Source organism: Thermobia domestica, chromosome 14, assembly GCF_964235325.1.
Source record: "Thermobia domestica chromosome 14, izTheDome1.hap1.1, whole genome shotgun sequence".
NCBI lineage: Eukaryota > Metazoa > Arthropoda > Insecta > Zygentoma > Lepismatidae > Thermobia > Thermobia domestica.
In genome coordinates this window covers 77,326,047-77,350,587 of record NC_137467.1, presented here as the reverse complement: position 1 = coordinate 77,350,587, position 24,541 = coordinate 77,326,047, and the positions used below count along the sequence as shown (strand labels likewise).

Below are 24,541 nucleotides of genomic sequence, written 5' to 3'. Positions count from 1 at the left end.
CTTTATTTAACTTAAGAAGAAAAAAAAAAAACGTACATTTCGAGACCACTTTACTACTTACAGAGAACACTGGGAAATATTAAGTTCAGCGTGAATTATAACTTCGTGTCGCTAATGCTTGTAACCGGGAAGAAAAGTCGATTTTTGTTTTATTACGCTATTTTCGTTGCCTGACAACTTTTGCGGAGTTTGCAGTACATTTCAAGGTCTGTTTCAAAGTCTTTTGTTAATCTAAACAAAGTCATATAACGTGAGAGAGAGAAAGACTAGTCTAGTTTATGTCTAAGTCTGTGTCTGCATAGTAAAGGGGAAGGAATGACTTCAAAAATAAAAATAAAAACTAGGAGCAAATAAACCGTTGTGCATATAGCAGGAACTGAGCTACTATTAACTGCCCGCAAAGCAGAGAGGGAGTCTGTGCATTGCCGTGACCAATCATAAACGAATATTTCCATTCAGTCTTGCGCCACGTCAAAAAGAGAGCTTGAATAAGAACAATACAAGCGCACAAACTTCAAATGGGTTCTGTAGTGGTAGTTGTAATAATATTGATATTTAAGTGATCTTGTTACGTACTACTGGAACAGCTGTGTGATCTAACTTTGGAGAACACGAAACAGTCGGTCAACCGATAAAAGCATATAGACATATTAAACACATAGCCTACATACACACACACCGAAAAATGATTGTGAAAATCGGTAGTCCGGTCACGTGGAAAGTAAAAATGTATTACAAATTATTGGAAGAAAGAACAAGAGGAATTCCGTAAGTTTTCAGTTTTATTTTCTTTTATATTTAATATTTTATTTTTACGCTTATATCATGTTCCTTTATTGATAATACATTTGTGTTCTTTTTTCTTAAAAAGCGGAAGATGAATTGTAGTTTTGAAGTAAAAAGTTCAGTATACGCGTTACTGTTAGCACTATATGTGTCAGTGTTAAGAGTACCGATAATGCATATAACCGTTATATACACGAAGAACAGTCAAAAAGTTCCCGGAATTCTGTTGTAGCTCTTCATCACCACTACTTAAGTACACATTTATTTAATTGCCTTCAAAACCAACATAGCACACTACGTCCCTGAGATGTCCCATTTTGATCCCAATCATCCCATTTGTTTCCCGGGATTATCGGGACAATGAGAAGACATCCCATGGACGTCCTGCATGGGACGTCCTGAAGGATTCTCATGTAGGATGTCCACGCGACGTCCCAGATGGGACAGGAGGTCCGAGGGAAAACCAATAGACATCCCTTCGTGGTCCCATTGAATATCCCTTATCCCGGGATATTAGCAGACATCTAGATCTCCCGCGGAAATCCTGTGGATGTCCCGGGAGCATATTCGGATAATCCTGGGATGTCCCGTTGTCCGTTGCGGGCTCAGTCTCGGACATCCCGTGGACGTACTTGTGCTATGTGGGAATTGGCACCTTCGGAATACACACAATTGTTCCATCGCTCCTGTGATTGGTGGAAATACCGACGAAAGACCTCTTTTGGTATCTTCGAAAGTTCAGCTCCCGTTGGTTTTGATTTCTTCTACGTTGGTGAAACGGAAAACGCCCATTTTTAAGTTTTGGGAAGAGCCAAACATCCGATGGTGCTAAACTCTGTTTTTAAGGCCATCGAAGTCTCTGAAGCCGACTTTCCTCAATTTGTACATGAACTTGAGATTCGTGCATTGCTCTATCTGAGACATTGTGCTAACTGATCACTACTCTACACACTACTCCGTTATGCTACGCTACTTGCACACTGCCTGTTATGAACGTGTTCACAAATGTCAATTTCACAACAGGAAAATGGCATGGGGCACGTCGAATGATGTTGTCTCGGTGCCACCTTTTATGGGGCCCAGGGCTGAACCTCAAAAGTTCAAACGGAAACATGGGGCAAGTGATATCTCCTTCGATAGATCTTTAAACACTATGCAAAAGATTTTTCATGTCGGTCACCGTTTTCAAAATGGCCGCCAAGACATTCCTGGAGGGCATTGCGACAATACCATTCGACGTGCCCCATGGCATTTCCTATTTGAGTTATTGTTTAGGTCATTTATCTTCAACCGTTTTCGCGATATTTCCGTCGAAAGATTAAAATGGACCACCCTGTATAGTATAACTTATTCAAAACAGAACGTGGGCATGACGGAAAATTGCCCATTGTGAACAAAATCCATGGTCCCAGCCAAGAACATGTTATGCATTATTATTATTATTATTATTATTATTATTATTATTATTATTATTATTATTATTATTATTATTATTCATAATACGGAATATATCCAACTCGGAAACGGAAAACAACTGAATAATTCAGTAGAAACTACGCTTATAATTATTACAGGAATATTTTCAGAATAATACATGATAGATATATTTATTTTTTGTATATTCCAGTACTTTCACCTTGTTCACCTACTCTGTACTGTTTATGGTTATTTTAGTACACATCTTTTGATTGGGATAGCAATATCGGTGTGTGATAGGTAGTGAAAAAATTCGAGAATTATCAAACAGCATTGCTTTTCGCTGTGTCAATTCTGTGTTCTTGTGCAAAATTCTCCAAGCCAACAATTAGAGTGTGTGGAGAACAGAAATATTAAAATTGCATTCTCATTAGGCCTTCTGACCCTATATCATCCATTGACATATTTACCATCTTGGCAAACCAGTTTATTCACAAGTTTTTAACAGTGAAAAAAGTCTCATGTCGTATATTTTACTGATAATGTCTTCAGAACTACAGAAAAAGACAAACTCTGTACGGAAAATAATAACAGGATTTAAGTACAGCAAAATGTTCATTTATGATACGTTAAAACGTAAAGATAAAAAAATGGAAATGGTCAAATCACGAGGAAACGAAAGAAAAACAGGCAAAAAAGAAATTTACGAAGTCGTTTGGGATACTAGTTCACTAATACCATGTCAAAGGGTATTCACATAACTGGACCAATGTTAAAGAAAAAAAAAATCTTCTAAAATGTACTGTAGTGTACTTTAATATGGTATAAGATAGTGTTCACTGAAACACTGTAGGAATTTAGTGTACAACTGTATATATAATACCTGATTGATAAATGTACTAAGGGAGTTTACCACGCGTATCAGTGTAAAAATGAAATGAGCGAAAAATCGATACTTTAAACAGCAGTATGCCTATTGGTGACTTAAAGTTATTCAGAGTTATAGTAATCTCTGTATACAATTGTGTATAAAGGTAACCAAGAAAGTTCTGTTGCTTTTTGTGGAGATCTGTGTTCAATTTGCCCTCACACTGTGAATTTAATACAAATGGAGATAAGGTGAAGGTCAGTTGTTGGTGTAGGTATAACCAACGTACTACCTGGTTGTGGCGGTTCAGTTACACCGTGAACTTGCGTAGAGACAGAGTAAACATGGGACCTCCACAGATCGTCATAAGGACGGTATGCTGTACGAGTTCAAACTAGGATCAAACGCCGCTGCAGCGGGGAAGAAAATATGCCAGGCCTTTGGTGAAGGTGTCGTGACTACCCCAACAGTGTAGCGATGGTTTAACAAGTTTAAGAACGGTGACGAAACACTCGAAGACGCACCACATACCGAAAGACCAACACCTTTACAAAATGAAGATCTTTAGGCAGCAATTGAGACGAACTGTGGCCAGACATGTAAGGAACTGGGACTACAATTCAATGTGAGTAAAGAAATCATTCAACAGCATCTTCATCAACCTGAGAAGCACTACAAGTTGAGCCGATGGGTCCCTCATGATTTGACTCCGGACCAGAAGGCAACTGTAGCAGACACCTGTGTTTCTTTGCTGTTTCGTCAGAGGAAAGAGTCATTTTTGGACAGGGTGTTGACGTGTGGTGATAAGTGGGTCCTGTACGAGGCTCCACGGCACCGTCGTCATTGGATAACATTCCATGAACCGGTTCCAAAACAACCGAAGCCAGTACTGCACCAGAAGGTCATCCTGTGTGTTTGGTGGACAGCTGGCGGCATCCCAGACAACACGTACGTGTACGACACATGTGCACTATCCATGCATAAGCCGTACATTTGCACATGTGCATTTGTGTGGATGATGAACACATACATAACCCGTGCATAAGCCGTACTCGTGAATTTGCGTGGATGAGGCACACATACATAACCCGTGTATGTGCACATGTGCATTTACGTGGGTTATGCACAGGTACATAACCAGTGACTAAGTCGTGCATGTGAACATGTGCATTTGCATGGATAAAGTACACATTTACATAACCCGTGCCTAAGCCGTTACATACACATGTGCATTTGCGTGGATGAAGCACAAGTACAGAACCCGTGCTTAAAGCCGCTATGTGCACATGTGCATTTGCATTGATGAAGTACACATTTATATAACCCGTGCTGTAGCCGTTATGTACACATGTGCATTTGTGTGGATGCAGCGCACGTACGTAACCCGTGCTTAAGCCGTTATGTACACATGTGCATTTGCATGGATGAAGCACATATTTATATAACCCGTGCTTAAGCCGTTATATCCGCATGTGCATTTGCATGGATGCAGCGCACGTACGTAACCCGTGCTTAAGCCGTTATGTGCACATGTGCATTTGCATGGATGAAGCACACATTTATATAACCCGTGCTGTAGCCGTTATGTATACATGTGTTTTTGCGTGGATGCAGCGCATGTACATAACCCATGCTTGAGCCATGCATGTGCACATATGCATTTGCGTGGATGAAGCACATTTAAATTACCGGTGCTTAAGCCGTTGTGTGCACATGGGTATTTGCACGGCTACTGCACGTGTGCATGAGACGTCCATAATACCGTGCAAGTGTATACTTTTACTTTCATTCTTTTACTCTCATTCTCATCAACAGAAAGTAACCTCCATTTTTAGTAGGTGTCGTTTTTCCTCCAGGCGGTGTTATAGAGACTTTTCGACGAATAACAGCTGAATGATTGTAAAAACTCCATAACGTCCACTGAGCTAGGATACAAGATAAACAGGTGGCAGCATTGTACTGATGTAACTACAGTCAGGCAGTTCATAGGTTTACAAAATTATTTTCATGACCGATTACAGCAGAATGTGTTGCGTTATTTGTTATTTGGCAAACATGTCAAAGATACTACCTAAAGCTTTGCTCGTTGCAAATGATAAACTCCAAACCTAAATTCTCATTGACAATTATTAGTTACTTGTTATATACTTTGAAGGTGATGTCTTTGCAGTTATAGATGGTGTTACTGCGTAAGACACCAAATATATAAACTCCTTTTTTCGTTGCATCTCGAATTTGCTTTTACATCACCTCTGTACTACGAGGAAATCACCTGTGCACTACATGTAAATCATCTGGGTACTGCTTCAAATCACCTCTATCGTACATGTAAATCATCTGGGTACTGCGTGTAAATCACCTCTGTCCTACATGTAAATCACCTGTGTGTTACGTGTAAATCATCTCTGTCCTACATGTAAATCATCTGGGTACTGCGTGTAAATCACCTGTGTGTTGCGTGTAAATCATATCTGTCCTACATGTAAATCACCTGGGTACTGCGTGTAAATCACCTGTGTGTTAACGTGTAAATCATCTCTGTCCTACATGTAAATCACCTGGTTACTGCGTGTAAATCACCTGTGTGCTACATGTAAATCACCTGTGTGCAACGTGTAAATCACCGTTGTCCTACATGTAAATTACCTGTGAACTACATGTAAATCGAATACGTGCTACTTGTAAATCACCTGCGCGGTAGATGTAAATCATTTGTGCATGACGTGTACGTGTGCATTGCACATGTTCTGTGCACGTGAAGATGTTGAATAGAACCTGGCATGTATATGTGCATCACATGTACAGGCGTACATTTATACAGATGATGCACATGTTGCATCCGTGCAATTGTACATGTATTATACGGATACTGTACGTGCATTGTGCTGTCTGGGATCGTGCATCAAGAACTGCTACCAGCTGGTCAGGGCATCAATGAAACTGTGTACTGTCAGCAGCTGAGCCGTGTTCAAGAAACACTCAAAACACTGGAGCTAGCACTTCTGAATAGCAAAGGGGTCCTCCTGTTACAGGGCAACGCTAAGCCCCACGTGGCTAGGATGACCCGGAAAACAATTCTACGCCTTGGATTGGAAACTATTGCATCCACCATACTTCTCGGATCCGGATATTACACCGTCCGATTATCAACTGTTCCATTCCTTGGACAATCACCTTAGAGGATGGCAGTTCAGATCCCTAGTAGAGGTGCAAAATGCACTTCATACCTTCTTCGCTTCATGGTCCACCAAGTTCTACCGCGATGGAATCTATGGCCTTCTAAGAACGTTGGCAGAAAGTAGTCGATGCTGATGGGGACTATTTTTGATCTTCCAGGTATGTCTTAGGTGATATATCGATGTTCGAAGGTGTTGGGTGAAAAAGCGACAGAGCGTTCTTGGTTACCTTTATATATTACGGAAACTTGTCAAATTTGAAAAAAAAAAAAAAAAAACTTGCAATTCCACTTTGAACATGTTTTAGGTCATGGAACCAATAGGAAATTCCACCCCTTCCTTTAGGTTAGGGTCTGGAAATATTTCTTCCACGTTTTTTTATGTTCATCTTCCTTCTGTATCTCCCAGTGTTTTCCTCTATTTTTCAAATCATTGATAAATTTGTGTTCTTCCTATTCCTCGCTTTTCTTTCAACTTACTCCTATTTTGGTCTGAGCTCCCTCGTGGCTAAGCGGTTAGCGTACGCGTCTTTGGCGTGGGAGACCCGGGTTCGATTCCCGGCGGGAGCTCATGTGGTTCGGATTCCACGTTAATCAGTAGGTCCACGTCTCATATAGCCTCGCTGCTGAAAGGGACGCTAAACTAAAATCAACTCAACTCAACTCCTATTTTGGTATGGAGAAGGCAATTTCTTCGCAAAATCTCCCCAAACCATTTGGCCTTTCTACGAGGGATGCTTGATAAAAGTGTCCTCTCCTATTAGTTTTAGAACATCTTTATTTGTTACTCTCTCCGTCTATTTTATTTCCTCTATCTTTCTCCAACACCACATTTCAAAGCTTTCTAAGTATTTCTTCTCTACCTTCCGTAATGTCCAAGCCTCTGAACCATATAATTCCATGCTCAATATATAGCACATGACCAGCTTCTTCCTTAGTACCTTACTAGTTAGAAGTGATCTTTTCTTGTTAAATGCATCTGCTACAGCAATTCTTGACCTGATCTCTTTGTTGCAGTGTCTCTCATCAAAATACTTCCCAGATATTTCAAATGATCGACTTCTTCAAAATCTCTTTGTTCTACTCTGATCCTTAAGCATTGTTTCCACGGGATATTCTCATGACTTTCAACTTTTCGGTGTTGATTTCCATTCCACACTGTTTCCGAATGCCAACTATTCTATTCATCTCCTGTAATTCTTCCTCCTATAATAACCATGTCGTCCACATACTTCAGCTTGTTGATGATCTGTCCCCAAGGGCGCCGATTTCTCTGTAAATTTGGAGGGCCCATTCAGATGCAGAAGGTATATATATATATATATATATATATATATATATATATATATATATATATATAGGGGGATTTTAAGACAAATTGCATTCAAATTATGCCAAATATTGTATATTCATAAATACAATAGGGGGCCTACACGAGCTTTGGGGGGGCCGGGTCCTCCGGCCCCTCAGGATCAGCGCTCTTGTCTGTCCCCAATCTTTAACTATCTAATTTCCGTTAATGTTTCTTTCATTAATCATTCACTGTAATCGCTGAATAACTGATACATCCTTATCTGATTCCTCTCCCAATGTTCACACTGTTGATTTTCATTGGTTAAAGCATAACTTCACTCTTTATCCTGTTACCGATTGCGAATGAGTAGATGTTTCTTCTGTTCACCCCAATTTCTTTAAGTATTTCCAGAAGTTTGGTCCCATTGACCTTTACGTCAAGAGCTCGTTCCGATATAATTCTCATCAATCCAATAGTATCCTCTTCCTTTCCAAAATCCAAACTGATCTTCCAACATCTTTTCTCTCTTACTTTCCATTCAATATGCATCCAATAATACTTTCAGTGTGGGAAATAAGGCTAATTATTCTGTGGTCACTGTACTTTTTGCTTGGGTTTTCTTGAGCACGAGCTGGATGATTAGGAGGTAGTGTGTAATAGTACAGCGTGTACATCCGTAGCTATAAAAATGAGTTTTTCTCGATACTGTCAAAAACTGTGCATAAGAATTAACCGTCAAGCATCATATTTTGTATAGCTCATTATAGAGATGCAAAAAAGCCGGCTTTTTTGAATCGATGGTTTTTTTCACATAAAAAGCCGGCTTTTTTGGGAAAAAAACGAGAATTTTGGAAATTTTGGCTTTTTTCAACTTCACGATTTTTCTATCTAAATAGCTTTCTTATAGTATATTCTATAGTTAGATAAGAATTCCATGACCTGAATGTCATATTTCGCTCTGAAATTCACCATCAAGATGGATGGAGCACATGTTTTACGAATTAAAGCTATCATGAAGAATGTAGTATTTGAGGGTAATTTTAGAGGCTATTTAACTTTATTTTAACTTTTGAGTTATCGACATCTTTTTTCTTCTCTAGTTTGTCATCCGTGTTTCATTTCTAAGAGCTTTTAGTACTCTAGCTTCTAGCGCAAAAGTTAAACTTGCCCGTTTTTCTATTTATCCGTCAAAGCGTACGTTTTTCAATATATCCGTCAAACCGTACTTCCACATTTCTGTTATACTGTAGCTGTGAAGTGATTTAGCATTAATTTTCCGGACACAACCTTGAATACCAATTTATACAAATAATCAGTAGCGGATTTAGAAAAGTACTTTAGGAGGGGTTTTTCTGATTGTTTCGTTTCCTAAAAAGTCCTAATTTTATTTGGGAAGTGCTTGAAGTTTATGAGTACAGGCATAACTAATAGTGATGAGCAAATGCAAGACCAAGACCAAGACCCGGGTGGTCTTGGTCTTGGTCTTGGTCTTGCACATGCGGTCTTGGTCTTGGTCTTGCATTGGAACCCTCGGTCTTGGTCTTGGTCTTGGTCTTGGTCTTGCACACCTAGTCTTGGTCTTGGTCTTGCACACCCAGTCTTGGTCTTGCTTGCAAGAGTCTTGCAAGTTTTGCTTTTAAGAAATCTATGATTTTCATAAGTAAATTTTACTCTGGATATAAGGGATAATAAATCCTACATTGCGTCAATAGTGAGGGAAATACAATGTATGTTCCTAAATGTAATATATTTTACCTTCGTGTAAGTGTGATGATACTGTACAACATAGGCGATGAACAGATCCAATACTCCACTGGTTCCCAAATTGGGGAGGCTACCCCTGACAGTGAGACGCATGAAAGAAAACCAAGACGGCACAGATTACTGAAATACCATAAATTGCAAAATTATTTTTACACTCTAAAGGCGTCAGATTTTTTTCTTTCTAACCACGATTAGCTCATCTTTGTGTAAACAAACTCCCAATTAAATATTGAAATTTAGTTTTACTGATTCTAATATGTACTATATGGGGCAGAAACAGGGACATTACGCAAAAACGATTAAACAGTTAGACTTTCGAAATGTGGGCATGGAGAAAAAAGGAGAGAATCAGCTGGGTTGAACAGAAAACGAATGCGAAGGTTTTAGAAATAGTAGCAGTAGGGGAGAAAAGAAGAATTTTAGATGTAATGAAGAGGAGGACATTGGCTGAGGAGGAACTGTATTATGAGGGACGTGCTAGAGGGAGGGGGCGAAGGAGACTGTAGTTGAAGAAAGATATTAAGACAGAAAATTGCTACGTTAAGACGAAGAGACTAGCTGAGGATCACAGTCATCGAAGCTTCTCAGCTGCAGCAAGTGACCTGCCAATAATGGCAGAATAGCTATTATTATGACGATGATGATATGTTTTGCAATATTGACCAAAATAGAGAGAAAAAATTAAAATAATAATAATTAAACCTATTAATATTTTAGAATATGAAATGAAATTAAATTTGTGAGTTTTACGTTCCACGATTATGCCGGCTAGGCTAAAGGAGATGGTGATAATGAAAATGAATGAAAATGGTGGAAAGAAGAAAGTGGGAGGAAACGGGAGAACCCCGAGGAAACCCACGCACACGGTGTTTGTCCACCACAAAGTTCACTTGGCGGGGGCTGGGATCGAACGCGGGACCCCAAACACCAGAGCTGAACGCTCTACCATTGAGCCACCGCGGCCCCAATATTTTAAAATAATTTGAGTGAAAACTGAAAACGACTCAACTGTCTATGTCTTTTTGTGTAAACTTAATTTATATAAATACTTTTGACCTACATTAGAAATACATAATAACGGCATCAAACTTCAAGTTATTTGAAATAAGTACGAAATCACTCTCAGTTGTGAATATAGATTATTTATTGTTGTATAATGTTATATCGTTGAATCCTAGATATGCCGTATACCCAAATGGGCTATAAGTTATATTGATAAACAATTATTCAACGTATAAGCATCCACCTATGAAATCAAACTTGCGGTCACATGCGCTAAGTTTTTGTCAATGTCATGAAAATGTTATTTCAATATTAATTTTATAAGTACACATTAAAAATTTCCAACGGATGCTTGAACCTAAGACCCAATGTCATACCCATGTAGTCGACATCTATGGTGTACGGAATTGCCGATGTTCAATACTACATATCTTTAGTTTTGGAAGAAGAACACCATCAATATGTTTTGAAATGAAATAAAATATCTACTTTAACGTCCCACGGTTATTACACTGAGGCTAAGGGAAACAGTGATGATGAGAAATGGTGGAATGAAGAAAGTACGAGGAAAAGGGAAAACCCACGCACAGGGTGTTTGTTCACCAAAGAAGCTCACATAGCGCAAGCTGCGATCGAACCAGGGCCCCATGTAGGCCTACCAGAGGTGCACGCTCTGCCACTGAGCTACCGTGTCCATAACATGCTCTAGTTTATTTTTGCTTATCCACTTCTTATGGACACAACTATTCTTCGTATGATTTCCCAAAATCCAATCATGGGCCGTCGTGAATGATCAAATGATGACCAAAGTAAATCAGACACGGATGTTATTATAGCTTGTAACAATTCATAGAATTATGCTATCGGTCTTCTCGTGAACAACCGATTCAAAAAACGACATACTGTAGCTATAGGTTACAGGAGCAGATCGATTCACATGGATTGCATAAACTACTGGGAACACATTCATTCCGGCGGTATTTTTACTGGAGCCAAGAAGTTCACGTGAAATATGTAATGATTTTTCCCCTTCCTTTTTACATTCTATAAAAAATCAAGTAGTACCATACTTGTGCAAGACTCTTGCGCAAGAGTCTTGGTCTTGGTCTTGGTCTTGCAGGTATGGTCTTGGTCTTGGTCTTGGTCTTGCAGGTATGGTCTTGGTCTTGGTCTTGCATCGGGATTCCTGATCTTGGTCTTGGTCTTGGTCTTGGTCTTGGTCTTGCATGCAAGACTCTTGCAAAAACTGCAAGACCAAGACTCTTGCGCTCATCACTAATAACTAATATTACGTTTCGTTTATATGTTTAGCAATAATCTTCCGGATACAACTTTAAAAATCATTTTATACTGAGAATCAGTGGCGGATTTAGAAAAGTATTTTGGGAAGGGTTTCTTACTAATGTTTAGTTTTTTTAAACATTCGTAATTTTTATTTGACGGGAGCTTAAAGTTTATGAGTAAAGGCATAAATAATAGATATTTCGTTTGTTGCAGACATTCCGTAACTTTGGGGAACGGGCTTCAGTCCGAAAGACCGCCCCCCTAACCTTCCCAAAACCGTCACTGCTGGTAATTAGTAATAATAACGATTTAAAAACAATAAAGAAGGAAGTCGCCCAACTCACAGTACACGCACTATTTCTACATTCACAGATGGAATGAAGAAAAGCTTTGTCAGAATGGTCGAATGCTGGTTGAATCCCGGACTTCCCGATAGAAACTCAAAAGCTAATCACTCAGTCATGTTTGTTGTGCATTTGTATTTAGCTTAACTTAAATATATTCCGTAGTCTTTTTTGGGGGGGGGAGTTCCGTAATGATAGGTTGAATCCCTCTTGTTAAAAATTCAAAAACTTGAGGATTAGGTAAACTGTGATGGTGGTTCTATAAAACTTAACTGTAGAATTTCAAGAATATACAGAACCAAAAGCTCTAGATGTGCAGCCTTTAAGTGTATCATATAAATCTAAGTATTTCTCTTATGTTTTATTTTAATTTTATTTTGTTTCAAAAAGAGGGTATGGAATATTTTGAAGTAAAAATACTACATACTATTTTGCTAGTTATTTGTGTATTCTTTAAAAAGAAGTGTTTACTTTTAGGGTTGGCTGGTTAACACCAACTTTTTTTTTAATAACTGGTTTAAACCAAAAAAATAAAAAGAATGAAAAATGCGAATCGTGTGAAATTCATGGTGACGTTTCCAGATATCAAACCACCTGCAATAGTTTTATTTCCCTTTCACCTTTTAATCAAGGTGTCCCATGTTCAATTCTCGGTCGAACCACAACCCTTCTTTCATGCGTAACCCAAGTAGCGGTTCGGATGTCAGTTTAAGCGAAAGTCTTCTCCTTGATAACCTCGGTATTTCGTAAGGATGTTAAGCCTAAATATACGAAACAAACCAAATTGTATATTTCTGCATGCCTAAATGCGTGTTGTTTTATAAAGAAGCCAAGATTGCTTAAATATATTGATAGAAATTGGCATAATTTATCGATTGCCTACGTAGCTTCCAACATTAGCTTGGATTGGACTTTCAATGATATCTACGTACCGGTACTAAATTTGTAATTTAATACCTCAGTTTTAGCGTACTGATTATGGTACGTTGACCTTTAAATTTTACATGCAAAGCAATAACAGGATTTTCCCGTTATTGTCTTACATTTCAAGTAATGACGGGATTTTCCCAATGGCTAGGGCGGGAGATTCTCAACTTAAGAAATTTACTGACCGCACTTCTTTAAGCTTATGGGAGTTCTTCCGGCATAACCCCGCTGTTGCATAACAACATCAAGGCGAAACAAACTTATTTCTGTGAATATGTAATATAAATACATAAAGCAAAAAATCTAAGTCAAAAAAGCCTGGTTTAAACCAAAAAAGCCTGGTTTAAAACACCCCCCAAAAAACGGGTTTTCGGCATTTTCCAAAACAACCACGGTTCTTTCCAACTCTGCTTACTTTTGTATATAGGAGGTTAAAAAATTCTTATTATATACATTGGTTAATCCTGTGGAATTCATAATGTAAATATGTTGAAGAAAAATGGTTTGAAATATTTTTTCGAAATTCATAGTTTATTCTCGATGTTTTATATTATTATCAGCATCAACCACTAATTAAATGATTTTTTGTGTTATAGAGAAGCGATACAAAGTCTGTTTTATCAATTTAAAGCAGTATTTTGAAAAAAGCCCAAAATTTCCCAAGCAAAAAAGCAAAGCAGAAAAAACCGAGTTTTTTTCCAAAAAAGCCGGTTTTTTTCCGAGCCCTTGCATCTCTAGCTCATTATAATCTATCGATTGACACATGTATCATTTTTGTACAATATTAAAGCTGAAATTAAAGCTTAAGAGTTGAATTTTATAGAATGTTGGACTACTACGTATATTTGATTAACAGTGGTATGTGCTGCCATCTTGCAAGTGTTATAATGAAGAAGTTAATGGCAATATATGTACTTTAGTGTTAGTTCCACATTAATGCGTGGTGTGATTATCGTACAATAAGAATTTTTAGGTTTACAAAAACACCCAAGTTTTACCAAACCTACAAATGAGAATTTACATTCACCACCGAAATTATGCCGTTTAACTCGCTAACATCTGTTGCCTGGTATATATACCATTCTTCGGACATTTGTTTCGTTAACCCTTTCCGGATCCTGGCTTTTTGGGCTATTTTTTAGACTTTCAGTCAAGCAGCTACTGTATCGTCACTATTTATCCTAGGATCATGGTTCATACCTCATTCTCTTCAGAATGGAGCTGGCTTTCAAATGGTACCATTTGCATGCTCGTACCATATACCAGAATCGGGGGGAAAATGTCAAAGTGAAAATTTCGGAGGGAAATTTTTTTTTCTCGAACTTTGGCCGCCCTGGACCCCCCCCCCCTGTGTGATCGTAGCCATCAAAAAAAATCTGATAAATAGCACTTGGTATACTGAATGTGTGTGCCAAATTTCAAGTTTCTATCTTGAATAGTAAGGGCGGGAGAATTTTCATCAAAAATTCCCACAATGCCCCAAAGTACTATAAAACACTATGATCTCAGGGAAAAAAATCCTGAGACATCCCTAATTACCCTAGGACTATAATCCGCCAATCATTCTCTTCAGAATAGAACTGTCTTTCAAGCGGTACCATTCACATGTCTCCATCATGTATCTAAGGCGAGAAATTCCTGAAAAAAGGGGTTTTTTGGGGCAAATTTTCCCTTTTTTCAACTTTTGCCCCTCTGGACCCCCCTGTTTTACGCAGAAATCGGAGAAAAACTTCTGATAAATACTACTCGGTGGACTGAATGTTTGTGCAAAATTTCAATCTTCTACGTGAAAAAATAGGCCCGCCAGAAAAAATTTCCCTACCGTGCCCCACTTTTACCCTATACAGAAGTATGTTTGGATAAAAATTCACTGAGACGGCCCTAATTACCCTAGAATAATAATTCGACCGTCGTTCTCTTCAGAATGGAACTGCCTTTCAGACGGTATGACTCACGTGGTCCTATCATGTATGTAAGGCGGGAAAATGACGAAAAACGGGATTTTTGGGGTAAAAATCCCTATTTTTACCCCTTTGCCCCTCTGGTTCCCCCTTGTTTTAGCACTGACATCGGTACAAAAAATCTGGTAAATACTACTCCGTGGACTGAATGTTTGTGCAAAATTTCAATCTTCTACGTTCAAAAATAAGCCCGCCAAAAATATACACCGACAATGCCCCATATTACCCTATATAGAAGTATATTTTTTAAAAATTCCCTGAGACATCCCTAATTACCCTAGGATAATAATTCGACCATCGTTCTCTTCAGAATGGAATGGTCTTTCAGACGGTATGACTCACATGGTCCTGTCATTTATGCAAGGCGGGAAAATGACGAAAAACGGGATTTTGGGGGTTAAAAAATCCCTATTTTTACCCCTTTGCCCCTCTGGTCCCCCTGTTTTAGCACTGACATCGGAACAAAAAATCTGGTACATACTACTCCGTGGACTGAATGTTTGTGCAAAATTTCAATCTTCTACGTAGAAAAATAAGCCCGCCAAAAAATATTGAACATACGCTTAGAAAATGAGAAAATAAATTTTTGATTTATGACGTCATCACCTCCTATGTCTGGACGCAGGACGGTCTGAAACCATACGTAATGTCTTCTGCAAGGTCTCTGGACTTGGAAAACAAAAAAAAAAAAAAAAAAAAGAAAAAAAAACCGGACGAAAAAGCTCAAATAGAAGAGAAATAACGCAATGTACCATGAAAAGTGCATATGGTAAAAATTGTACCATAGGATCCCGAAGGGGTTAAACGTAACAATATTTTAGAAATTTCATTTTTTTTTCTTTTCTTATAATTTTCTTTTTGGAGCAAAGTCTGTATGAGGCATGGGGCCTCATTTCATGACAGTGTGGCTCAATTCAGCGCAAAAATTTGTATTATAGTTTGCGATAAGCACCATAGCATTTATAATTGTTAATTACATTTCTTGCATTGTGTTATGATCCGCAAAGTTTGCGATAACCTATATGGAATGAGGCCCATGAACAAACAGTTTTTAATATGAAACATGCACCACAAAATATTATCGAAAATAAAACTACGTTCTCCCGCACTAAACTCAAAAGTATTTATTAGCTTTACGTGTTTTTTGTTTAAGATTCTATAGCATTTCTCACGTTTCGAAAAATGAGAAAAAACTATTTATATCACTACACAGTTTCAGAGAAAAGGAACTACTATCTGTAACAAAAAACTTAACTACAGTAAGTACAGAACTTAATGCATTTATTTATTTATTTTTGATATTACATTTTTTAGTATTCAATATTAACAAAAAATGCATATTTGTCTATGCTTCTAAACAATTCTATAAATGCTCCATCTGTAATGTTTCTTGTTTCCTCTTTCCTCGTCTGAGCACTGACGTTCATTTTCACATAAAATCTAAATAAAACATAATTACATAACTGGACACATATACTCAACAGAATACTTGTCTGTACCAAACGAACATTTCTTGATACAGTATTGCTGATTATGAGGTAAAGCAATCTTTCGCATTTTCATTTTTAAAACGTGTTCACTTAATTCCAATACACACTTGTGTCATATATAATGTTAGGAACAATTCATTATTACATTTATAATACACAACTATATGTCCATTAACAGAAACAGACCATAAAACCAACAAATTATAATAATTATATAAGTGATCAAAATTATAGTTTTATACAACGAACAAATCACAAAGGTTTTTAAACATTATACATAACTAACTAACTAATTCTATGGCCTATGGACCCGGAGGTTCAATGCCGCCTTCACAAAAGCTCTCCACTGACTTCTATCCTTAGCCAACTGGATCCAGTTTCTACTTTGTATTCTTGTTTCTGCGAGATCCATCTTAATATTGTCCTCCCATCTGCGCCTAGGTCTTCCTAACGGTCGTTTTCCGATTGGTCTTCCAGTCAAGACTTTGAAAGCGTTTCTACTTTCTGCCATTCTAGCTGCATGACCCGCCCACCTAAGCCTCCTAGACTTGACGACCCTAACAATGTTGGGTAAACCATATAAATTATATAGTTCCTCGTTATGAAGTTTCCGCCATTCCCCATTCCCGTTCCTCTTGGGCCCGAATATTCGTCTCAGGATCTTGTTCTCAAATACTTTCAATCTATGTTCTTCGCTCAGAGTAAGTGACCATATTTCGCAGCCATACAGAACAACAGGCATGATTATCGTTTTGTATATTTTAAGCTTCAAATTCCTCGACAGAATTCGTGACGACAAGAGATTTTGAACCGAATAGTAACACGAATTCCCTGCTTTTAGTCGACATTTAATTTCTCCGTGAATATGACTTTCCTCTCTTAATATTGATCCTAGATATTTGAAACTATCCACTTTATCAAAAGTATTATTTAATATTTTAATGCATCCATAATTTGCTGTATTCCGGTCTCGACGCACTTCCATGCATTTAGTTTTCTCTGCATTTACTTCTAAACCCATGTCCCTGCAAGCGTTTAATAAGATCTCTGCATTTCTTTCTATTGTTCTCCCATCATCCTCTATTAAGTTTACATCATCAGCATATACCATAACCTGGTGAATACCGTTCAACTCTAGGTCCTGGTTGCTATCTTTGATTTTCCTTATAGCGTATTTTAGAACGAAGTTAAATAATAATGGAGAACGCATCTTCTCGTTTCAGACCATTTTCGACGTGAAAGCTCGTGGACAAAAATTTTCCTACCCGGACTTTACTTTGGGTTTCATTTAAACATATCTTAATTAATCTAATTAGCTTTCTCGGTATTCCAAGTTCTGTAAGAACTTTGTATAATGTTTCTCTCCTAACCGATTCGTACGCCTTTCTAAAATCAATAAATAGTTGATGTACCGGGGTATTGCATTCCCACTTTTTTTCGAGTATTTGGCGAATGGTAAATATTTGGTTGATAGTTGATCGATTTCGTCTAAATCCGCACTGATAATCTCCAATAATTTCATCTGCGTATGGGGTCAGTCTTGCTAATAGAATATTTGAAAGGATTTTACAGGATGTTGACAGAAGAGAAATGCCTCGATAATTATTACAGTCAGTTTTGTCGCCTTTCTTGTGAATTGGAACAATGATTTATTCTTTCCAATCTTGTGGCAATTCTTCCTTGTTCCAGATAAGGAGAATGAGTTTGTGTATCTTGTTCCACAAATTTTCGCCTCCAGCTAAAATTAACTCAGCCGGAATTTCATCTACACCCGGAGATTTGTGTTTCTTTAATTTCTTTATAGCGGTTTCTACTTCTATTCGGTTGGGTTCTGGACTATACGTTTCTGCGGTGTGTATCTCCTTTTCTCCACGCACACTAGTTTTTGGTTGCGTGTTAAGCAAATCGTCAAAGAAATCTTTCCATCTATTTAAGATGCTATCCGTGTCAGTGAGAACTGTACATCAGATTTCTTTAATATATAAACACGAGGTTGATAGCCTTTTTTAAATTCGTTGATTCCCTTATACATATCCCGGATGTTTTTATTTATACTATTATCTTCAAGTTCCTTAATTTTAGCTTTCAGAAAATCCCGTTTCTTTGTTCTAAAAGTTTTGGAAGTTTCCCACCTGATATCTGCGAAATTTTGTGCAGTTATTTCATTCGGATTTTGTAGCCAGCGTAATTTTGCCTGTTTTCTCTTCTCTGTTAGTTTTATGCATTCCTGGTCGAACCATGGTTTGTTCTTACGTATTTCCGCGTGTCCCAATTTTTCTTTTGCTGAAATTTTAATGCTTTCTCTAATTTCAATCCAGGTATCCTCAACACTAGTGCACTCCGAATCTTCTAAAGCCGAGAATCTATTCGAAACTTCAATTTGGTATTTCTCTCTTACCTGGCTCTCTTCTAATTTCTTTAAATTGAATCTCTCCGTTTTCGGACAATGAATATTACCTTTATTCAACGATAATCTCTCTCGTTTATCGCTGCTACCAAGTAGTGATCAGTGTCGCAATCAGCCTCTCTAAACGACCGGACATCAATTATGCTAGATTGCCTTCTTCTATCTACTAAAACGTGATCAATTTGATTATGTGTTTTCCCGTCTGGTGATGTTCAAGTGTATTTATGAACGTCACGATGTGGGAATTTTGTACTCTTCACGATTAGGTTTTTGGATGTTGCAAAGTTCACGAGTCTAACACCATTGTCATTACTTTCCTTATGCAGACTTTCGTTCCCTATAATCGTTTTGAACATTATACATACTATTTTAATTAAAATACATAAGTGATTTAAAATTTTGAATTTATTTAACGAATGTTCTACACAAGTTTATGAAACATTACTTCACATTATTTTAAGAAATTAATTAAAACAACATATTTCATATCTAAATGTAAACGATATATATGTAGAAATATTTATATATTTTTCCAATCTCCATTTCCATTTCCATTTGTCACACCATTAGGTCTAACAATATGACTGCAGACGTAAGACCAAGCAGTCTATATTAAAGTTTAAATGTATAAAATTATTAAACATATTTTTAGTAGTTACAGCACATACTGTAATTGAAGTGGGACGGTCATGGGTCCCAAATTGCCTGTTTTAGAGTGATATGTTTAAATACTTACGTAAATTGTTATAAGGAGGTCCTGGTACTAGCGTTTGTTATATTTTACTTAAACTACATATTATTTTAAAAAAATCATAACAAAACATATAAAGTCTAAAATAAATTTGTTCAAAAGTGTAAAATATGAATTAAAAGTGAGTATAACACTTTAATACTTAACTATCCGCCATCTTACCAGGATTTCCTTTCAATCTCTCCATAACATATATACAAAAGTGCTACCATAACATCAAGACAATACTTATTCCAATTACAATACCATTGTTTCACAGATTTCCAATAATTACAAACAAAATCCTTCTATAACCGCTAACCAGTATAATCCAAATCTGCGTTAAGCACCTATTTATAGATCCAGTGCTATCATACTTATTCGTTTCTGTATAATTTAGGAACATTTAGTTTTTTTTCTTTTAAATAATATTCTTAGGTGCCTCTGTTTATGCAGCCCGTGACCCAATTATTAAAGGTAAATAAAACCTGAAACCTTTTACTGTCTACAAATAGGGATTAACATTTGTTATATTTATTTTTTCTTCCTTTGCACTTCAGGGATTCCGAACTATCGATATCTTAATATAATAATTGCATCTCCCACCCCTTTTCTTCCCACCTCTTTTATTTCCATTTATATCAAAAATTTAAAAACAAAAACACTTAAACACGTGCTTATCTATTTTAAATGATGGTTCAAATTCTAAATTTTATGATTTTAACTTTGATATTCCGATATAATGACATCTTATTATAATAGCTGCACTTTATTTCTTCCTCTTCCACGTCGAATTTCCAAAAATGCTTCCTTAGTGGGAATGTTATACCTTTAGAAATAAACATTTCAATATTATTTTATTTCTAGGATCATTTGTCTTTTCAATAACAGTTTTTCGTGAGCTCTACGGTCTACTAAGACTTTGACTATCGACATGAAGAAAAGATTAACTGTTCAGAAATCGAAATTTGTTTCCGCCATATTTACATTAGTGTCATTCATTTTGGACGAAGAGCTGAAGAACATGCTATACTACGCGGTTTTGATTCTTCCATTCTTCCAACTTGCATAGTTTGCAAACGGAAGCATTCAATTGCCTTTATTGTTATCCAGAGAGGAGAATGTTGTGGGCGCCCTATCTTAAACATTACTTGAGGTTATACAACCCGCAAAATTAGATAGTGCAAATGGTTGCATAAGTATCAGTTATGGAGAGAATTGGTAACAACAAAAAAGATTTGTCCAGCTAGGGCTATATGTATGTTTAAATATTGATTCTCATGTAAAACCGAACGGCTTGATAGAGTTTGTTGAATGAGGTAGAATCGCCATAGACTTAGGAGGATTGGCACAAATTATATGACGTCACATGAAATACTACCCTAATTAAAAAAAAATATATCCGTAATATAATGAGGAACATATTCTTTGATCAACTCGAATTTTAATTCCTTCCTAACAACGCGATTTTGTCACGGAGAAGCAGTCATTTATCAAGGACTTCAAACTTTAAGTGGTTTTTCTTTTCTTTTTTTTCTTTTTTTAAGATTTGCCTTTACTCATTTGTCGAATCACTTATCAATGTGAATAGTAAGAAAAGTTCAAATTACTTTCTAACGATTGACCTACATTTTACGTTATCGTTTTGTTTATTTTAAAACTGCATGTATGTAGTGTACATCATTTTATGTTTCTTGCAATTAAGTTAGGCATAATCAAATTTACCTTAAAATATGTACAATATTTTTATTCTTGGACTTCCTTCCTTTTGCAATAAATTTTTCAAACGTACAGTAAGGTACACTCATGTCCAAAATTATTGTCGCATGTCTATAAATATGTTGTTGTAGGAATATAATTTCATAACGAACTCACCCAGTATTTCTTATAATGTTAGTATGTGTATAATCCGCAAAGACATGTATGTGGCAAATTTCCTGTCAAAAGAGCACTAAATAAGAACAATAAAAACGAAAATTAAACTTTCTTGTCCAATTAGCAACATTTTGTTTTACTCATTCCAATTTTCTTATTTGTAATTCTTTTCCCATGAAATTCACCACAATTATATATTTCCCGATCATACACATAGTATCAGTATTAAAAGTATCCTGCAAAATCATTATCAAATTATATTCTTACAAGAAGACAGTTATAGATATGCGACAATCATTTTGGACATGAGTGTACATAACAAACATTTGTAAAGTTTTGGCATGTATTAAGAGGTCAGAAAACACGAGTAAGAGCGAGTTTTGGAATAATAAGTGTGTTTTAGTGGTATGCAGGAAACGAGTAATTATGCTAGAACTCCAGCCTATCCGGTCTGACCTCCCATCACATTGGGCAGAATAGTGAGAAGTTTACTGTACAGTATTTTTCTCTTATTGTTGTTGTTTGATATCAGATAAAAAGCGCTCGGTAAGAGGATTTCAATAGCATGTACTTTAGAATTTTTCGCACTGTGAAAAACCAAAGAAATTGGAAAATAATTTGTTAGGATTAGGATTTAGATTTCAGGACTTTCCGCATCTTTGGCCATTTAGCCCATCACGTGTGAGGGATTACGTCCCTCGGCGAGCAGAGTATCCGGAGAAAGGGAAGGAAGGAAGCGACCTGGGATCTATAAGTTAGGTATCACCCCGGCATTTGCCTGGTGTGAATGAGGAAAACCAAAGAGAACCTCATTCGGGATGGCTGGTCTGAAAAAGCTTTTACGCTTTTTCGACCGAGAGCCCCCACAGGGAATCGAACCAGGTACCGCTCACACCAAAGGCGAGAACGTTAAGAAAATAATTTGTTTGACCCTTTCAAACTTGATGTTCGTTTAATCGTTTCTTCGAGGCTTCTATATCTGAGAGAGACAAAAGAGGTGTAAATAATATATAGAAACAAGAAATTCATAGAACATATTTTTTCATTTACATTTTAGTGTATGTCATCTGAACAGACAAACAGACTCAAGTGGAGACACTCTTACTTATGAAACCTCTTGAATCAGTTTCTTCCTTTCTTCCTAGGTGTACTGAGTATTTCTCACAATATGTATGAATCTTACTATTTCGTCCTGTTATTTACAGCTAAATGCTTGTTTCTTTTCATTCAATGCTGGAAACCAATTAGTTAACTATGAGGATTAGATTTTCCAGAAATATCATCATAACATGGAAACCCATGAAAGATCTAATTTCTACTTTACTTGCAGATTTGAATGATTTGTCTGAGTATAGGGAGTTTAAATTGGTTACCTATACAAGACATGTCTATACCGACCATGGAACCATGTTGTCTATACAAGAATCCGATATGTATTGTCAAAAATGGAAAATTGGACAAATCTTGCTCGCTGGTGAACAGTGTTGCCAACAACCTTTGAAGAAAATAGGCTAGATGACCTTTAGAAATAAGCTTTTTTTACGCAAGAAATGGCTAGATTTTGAATTGCTAACCTATAACTCACATTGTAGATTTTAAACCTCTTTTTTGTATATAGGATTATACCTATGAATGAGTTATAGTAAAATTTGAAATGTTGAATTTTATTCGCTGAAGACTAATAAGCAACATACACGACTTTAAATTGCAATAAAATCCATCAACAACTTATCTGATTTATGAGTCAACAGCCATATTATCAGTTCAATTGAAATAAGTCTTCATCAATGACGTCGCAGCTAGCCTAGAAGCTGGAACTGGATGCACCATCATTGGTTGTGCTTTTGTAGACTGACAGTATCCCAATTTTCAGAGTAGGCTACTTCTGTCATAGTCCTTACAAACACTTCTTGTTTCTCCGTACACCCACATGAATCAACATGATTGCATTGAGAGTTTTCAAGCTAATTAGATTCTATTTATTTTCTTTAATAATCAAAAACAATCTCCGTGGCTTGAAGAACCGAGCGGTTTACTAAATTTGTATTAGAAAACTTTCGTTCTTGCAATGAAATGCGCAAATTAAAATAATTAAAAAGTAGTAGGGCCTTTACGGGAGCGGCATTTAAAATTCTTTCTGAGTCGATAAATATTGTTAAGTAGTTGTAAATCTGTGAGTGGGGAGAAAGAAGAAGAATGAAAAACAAGTGTTTGTTGCTTAATGAAACACCCTCTGTCTTGAGAAATCAATTAATACAATAGTATATAATGACAAATAGGCTAATTTTTAAACATTACACTTTATTTTCAAAGAAAAGGTATTTTTTGAATTAACTTAACGGCTAATATAAAAGCCAGGAATGGCAAAAGAGATTCAATTTAAGGCTATAAGCATTTCGTAGATTTGTATGGCTAAATGCCTCTCCAAATAGGCTAGAATTAGCCAAAAATAGGTTAAATTGGCATCACTGCTGGTGAATTCCAGTTTTTTGATTAAATATTAAAATCTAGAGGAAGCAATGGTTTCCTTCTACATCAGATAACCTTTTTGACAAAAAATCATTGAACTGTTATGTTACTTGGCGTTTCGTATGTATCAGCTCCTGCTACTGAAGATGATTCATCATCACTAATGGCATCCTAGTCTTAATGTCCACATTCTGGTCATTTGTATCCTATCCTGAAATATTATAGGATATATTAAAATGCTGCTAGTATAAAAATTATCACAAAATAAATAAGGATAATAAAAAATAAAAATGACTTGCAATTGAATTATAGAAAGGCATTAGACATACAATAGAACAAAAATTATAATGCAATTAGTTCCGAAGAAACAGGAAGTTTCCTCTAATCACTCTCTTTGAAAATTTCTGACACCGCCCAGGTGAGTTAATTAGTACCTAGTTAGGAAGATCGCTATCATTTTATTCTATTTTTATTTTAGTTCAAGCACAACACAACAGGCTCTAGGCCCAATTATTGTGTTGCCTTTGACAACGAAATACATATTAATACAAAACAATGAGATATACACATAATTAAAAGAAAGTTACATTACAAAATAGACAATTAAAAAAAAAACACATTCATATTGTCTTTAGCATATGTGCTCCTTATGTGCCGTTTTCAAAACATGCCTGTTTAATTGTTCTTTTGTACACACTTTCCGACATGCTAAATATATCAATATTGAAGTCTTTTTCTACTTCATTGTG

General features: G+C 36.6%; 1 protein-coding gene across 2 annotated transcripts in view; it reads left to right on the top strand.

The window, feature by feature from the left end:
* Positions 1-459: 459 nt before the first annotated feature.
* Positions 460-24,541, top strand: part of LOC145670226 (putative methyltransferase NSUN7) — a 121,894-nt gene continuing 97,812 nt past the window's right edge. Inside the window, exon 1 of one of the 2 annotated variants that reach the window (XM_081738609.1) lies at positions 460-768. In XM_081738609.1, the coding sequence (XP_081594735.1) occupies positions 686-768 (83 nt within the window). In that variant the 5' untranslated portion in view covers positions 460-685. The remainder of the gene's footprint in view (positions 769-24,541) is intronic. The other variant, XM_081738611.1, reaches the window with a different exon arrangement.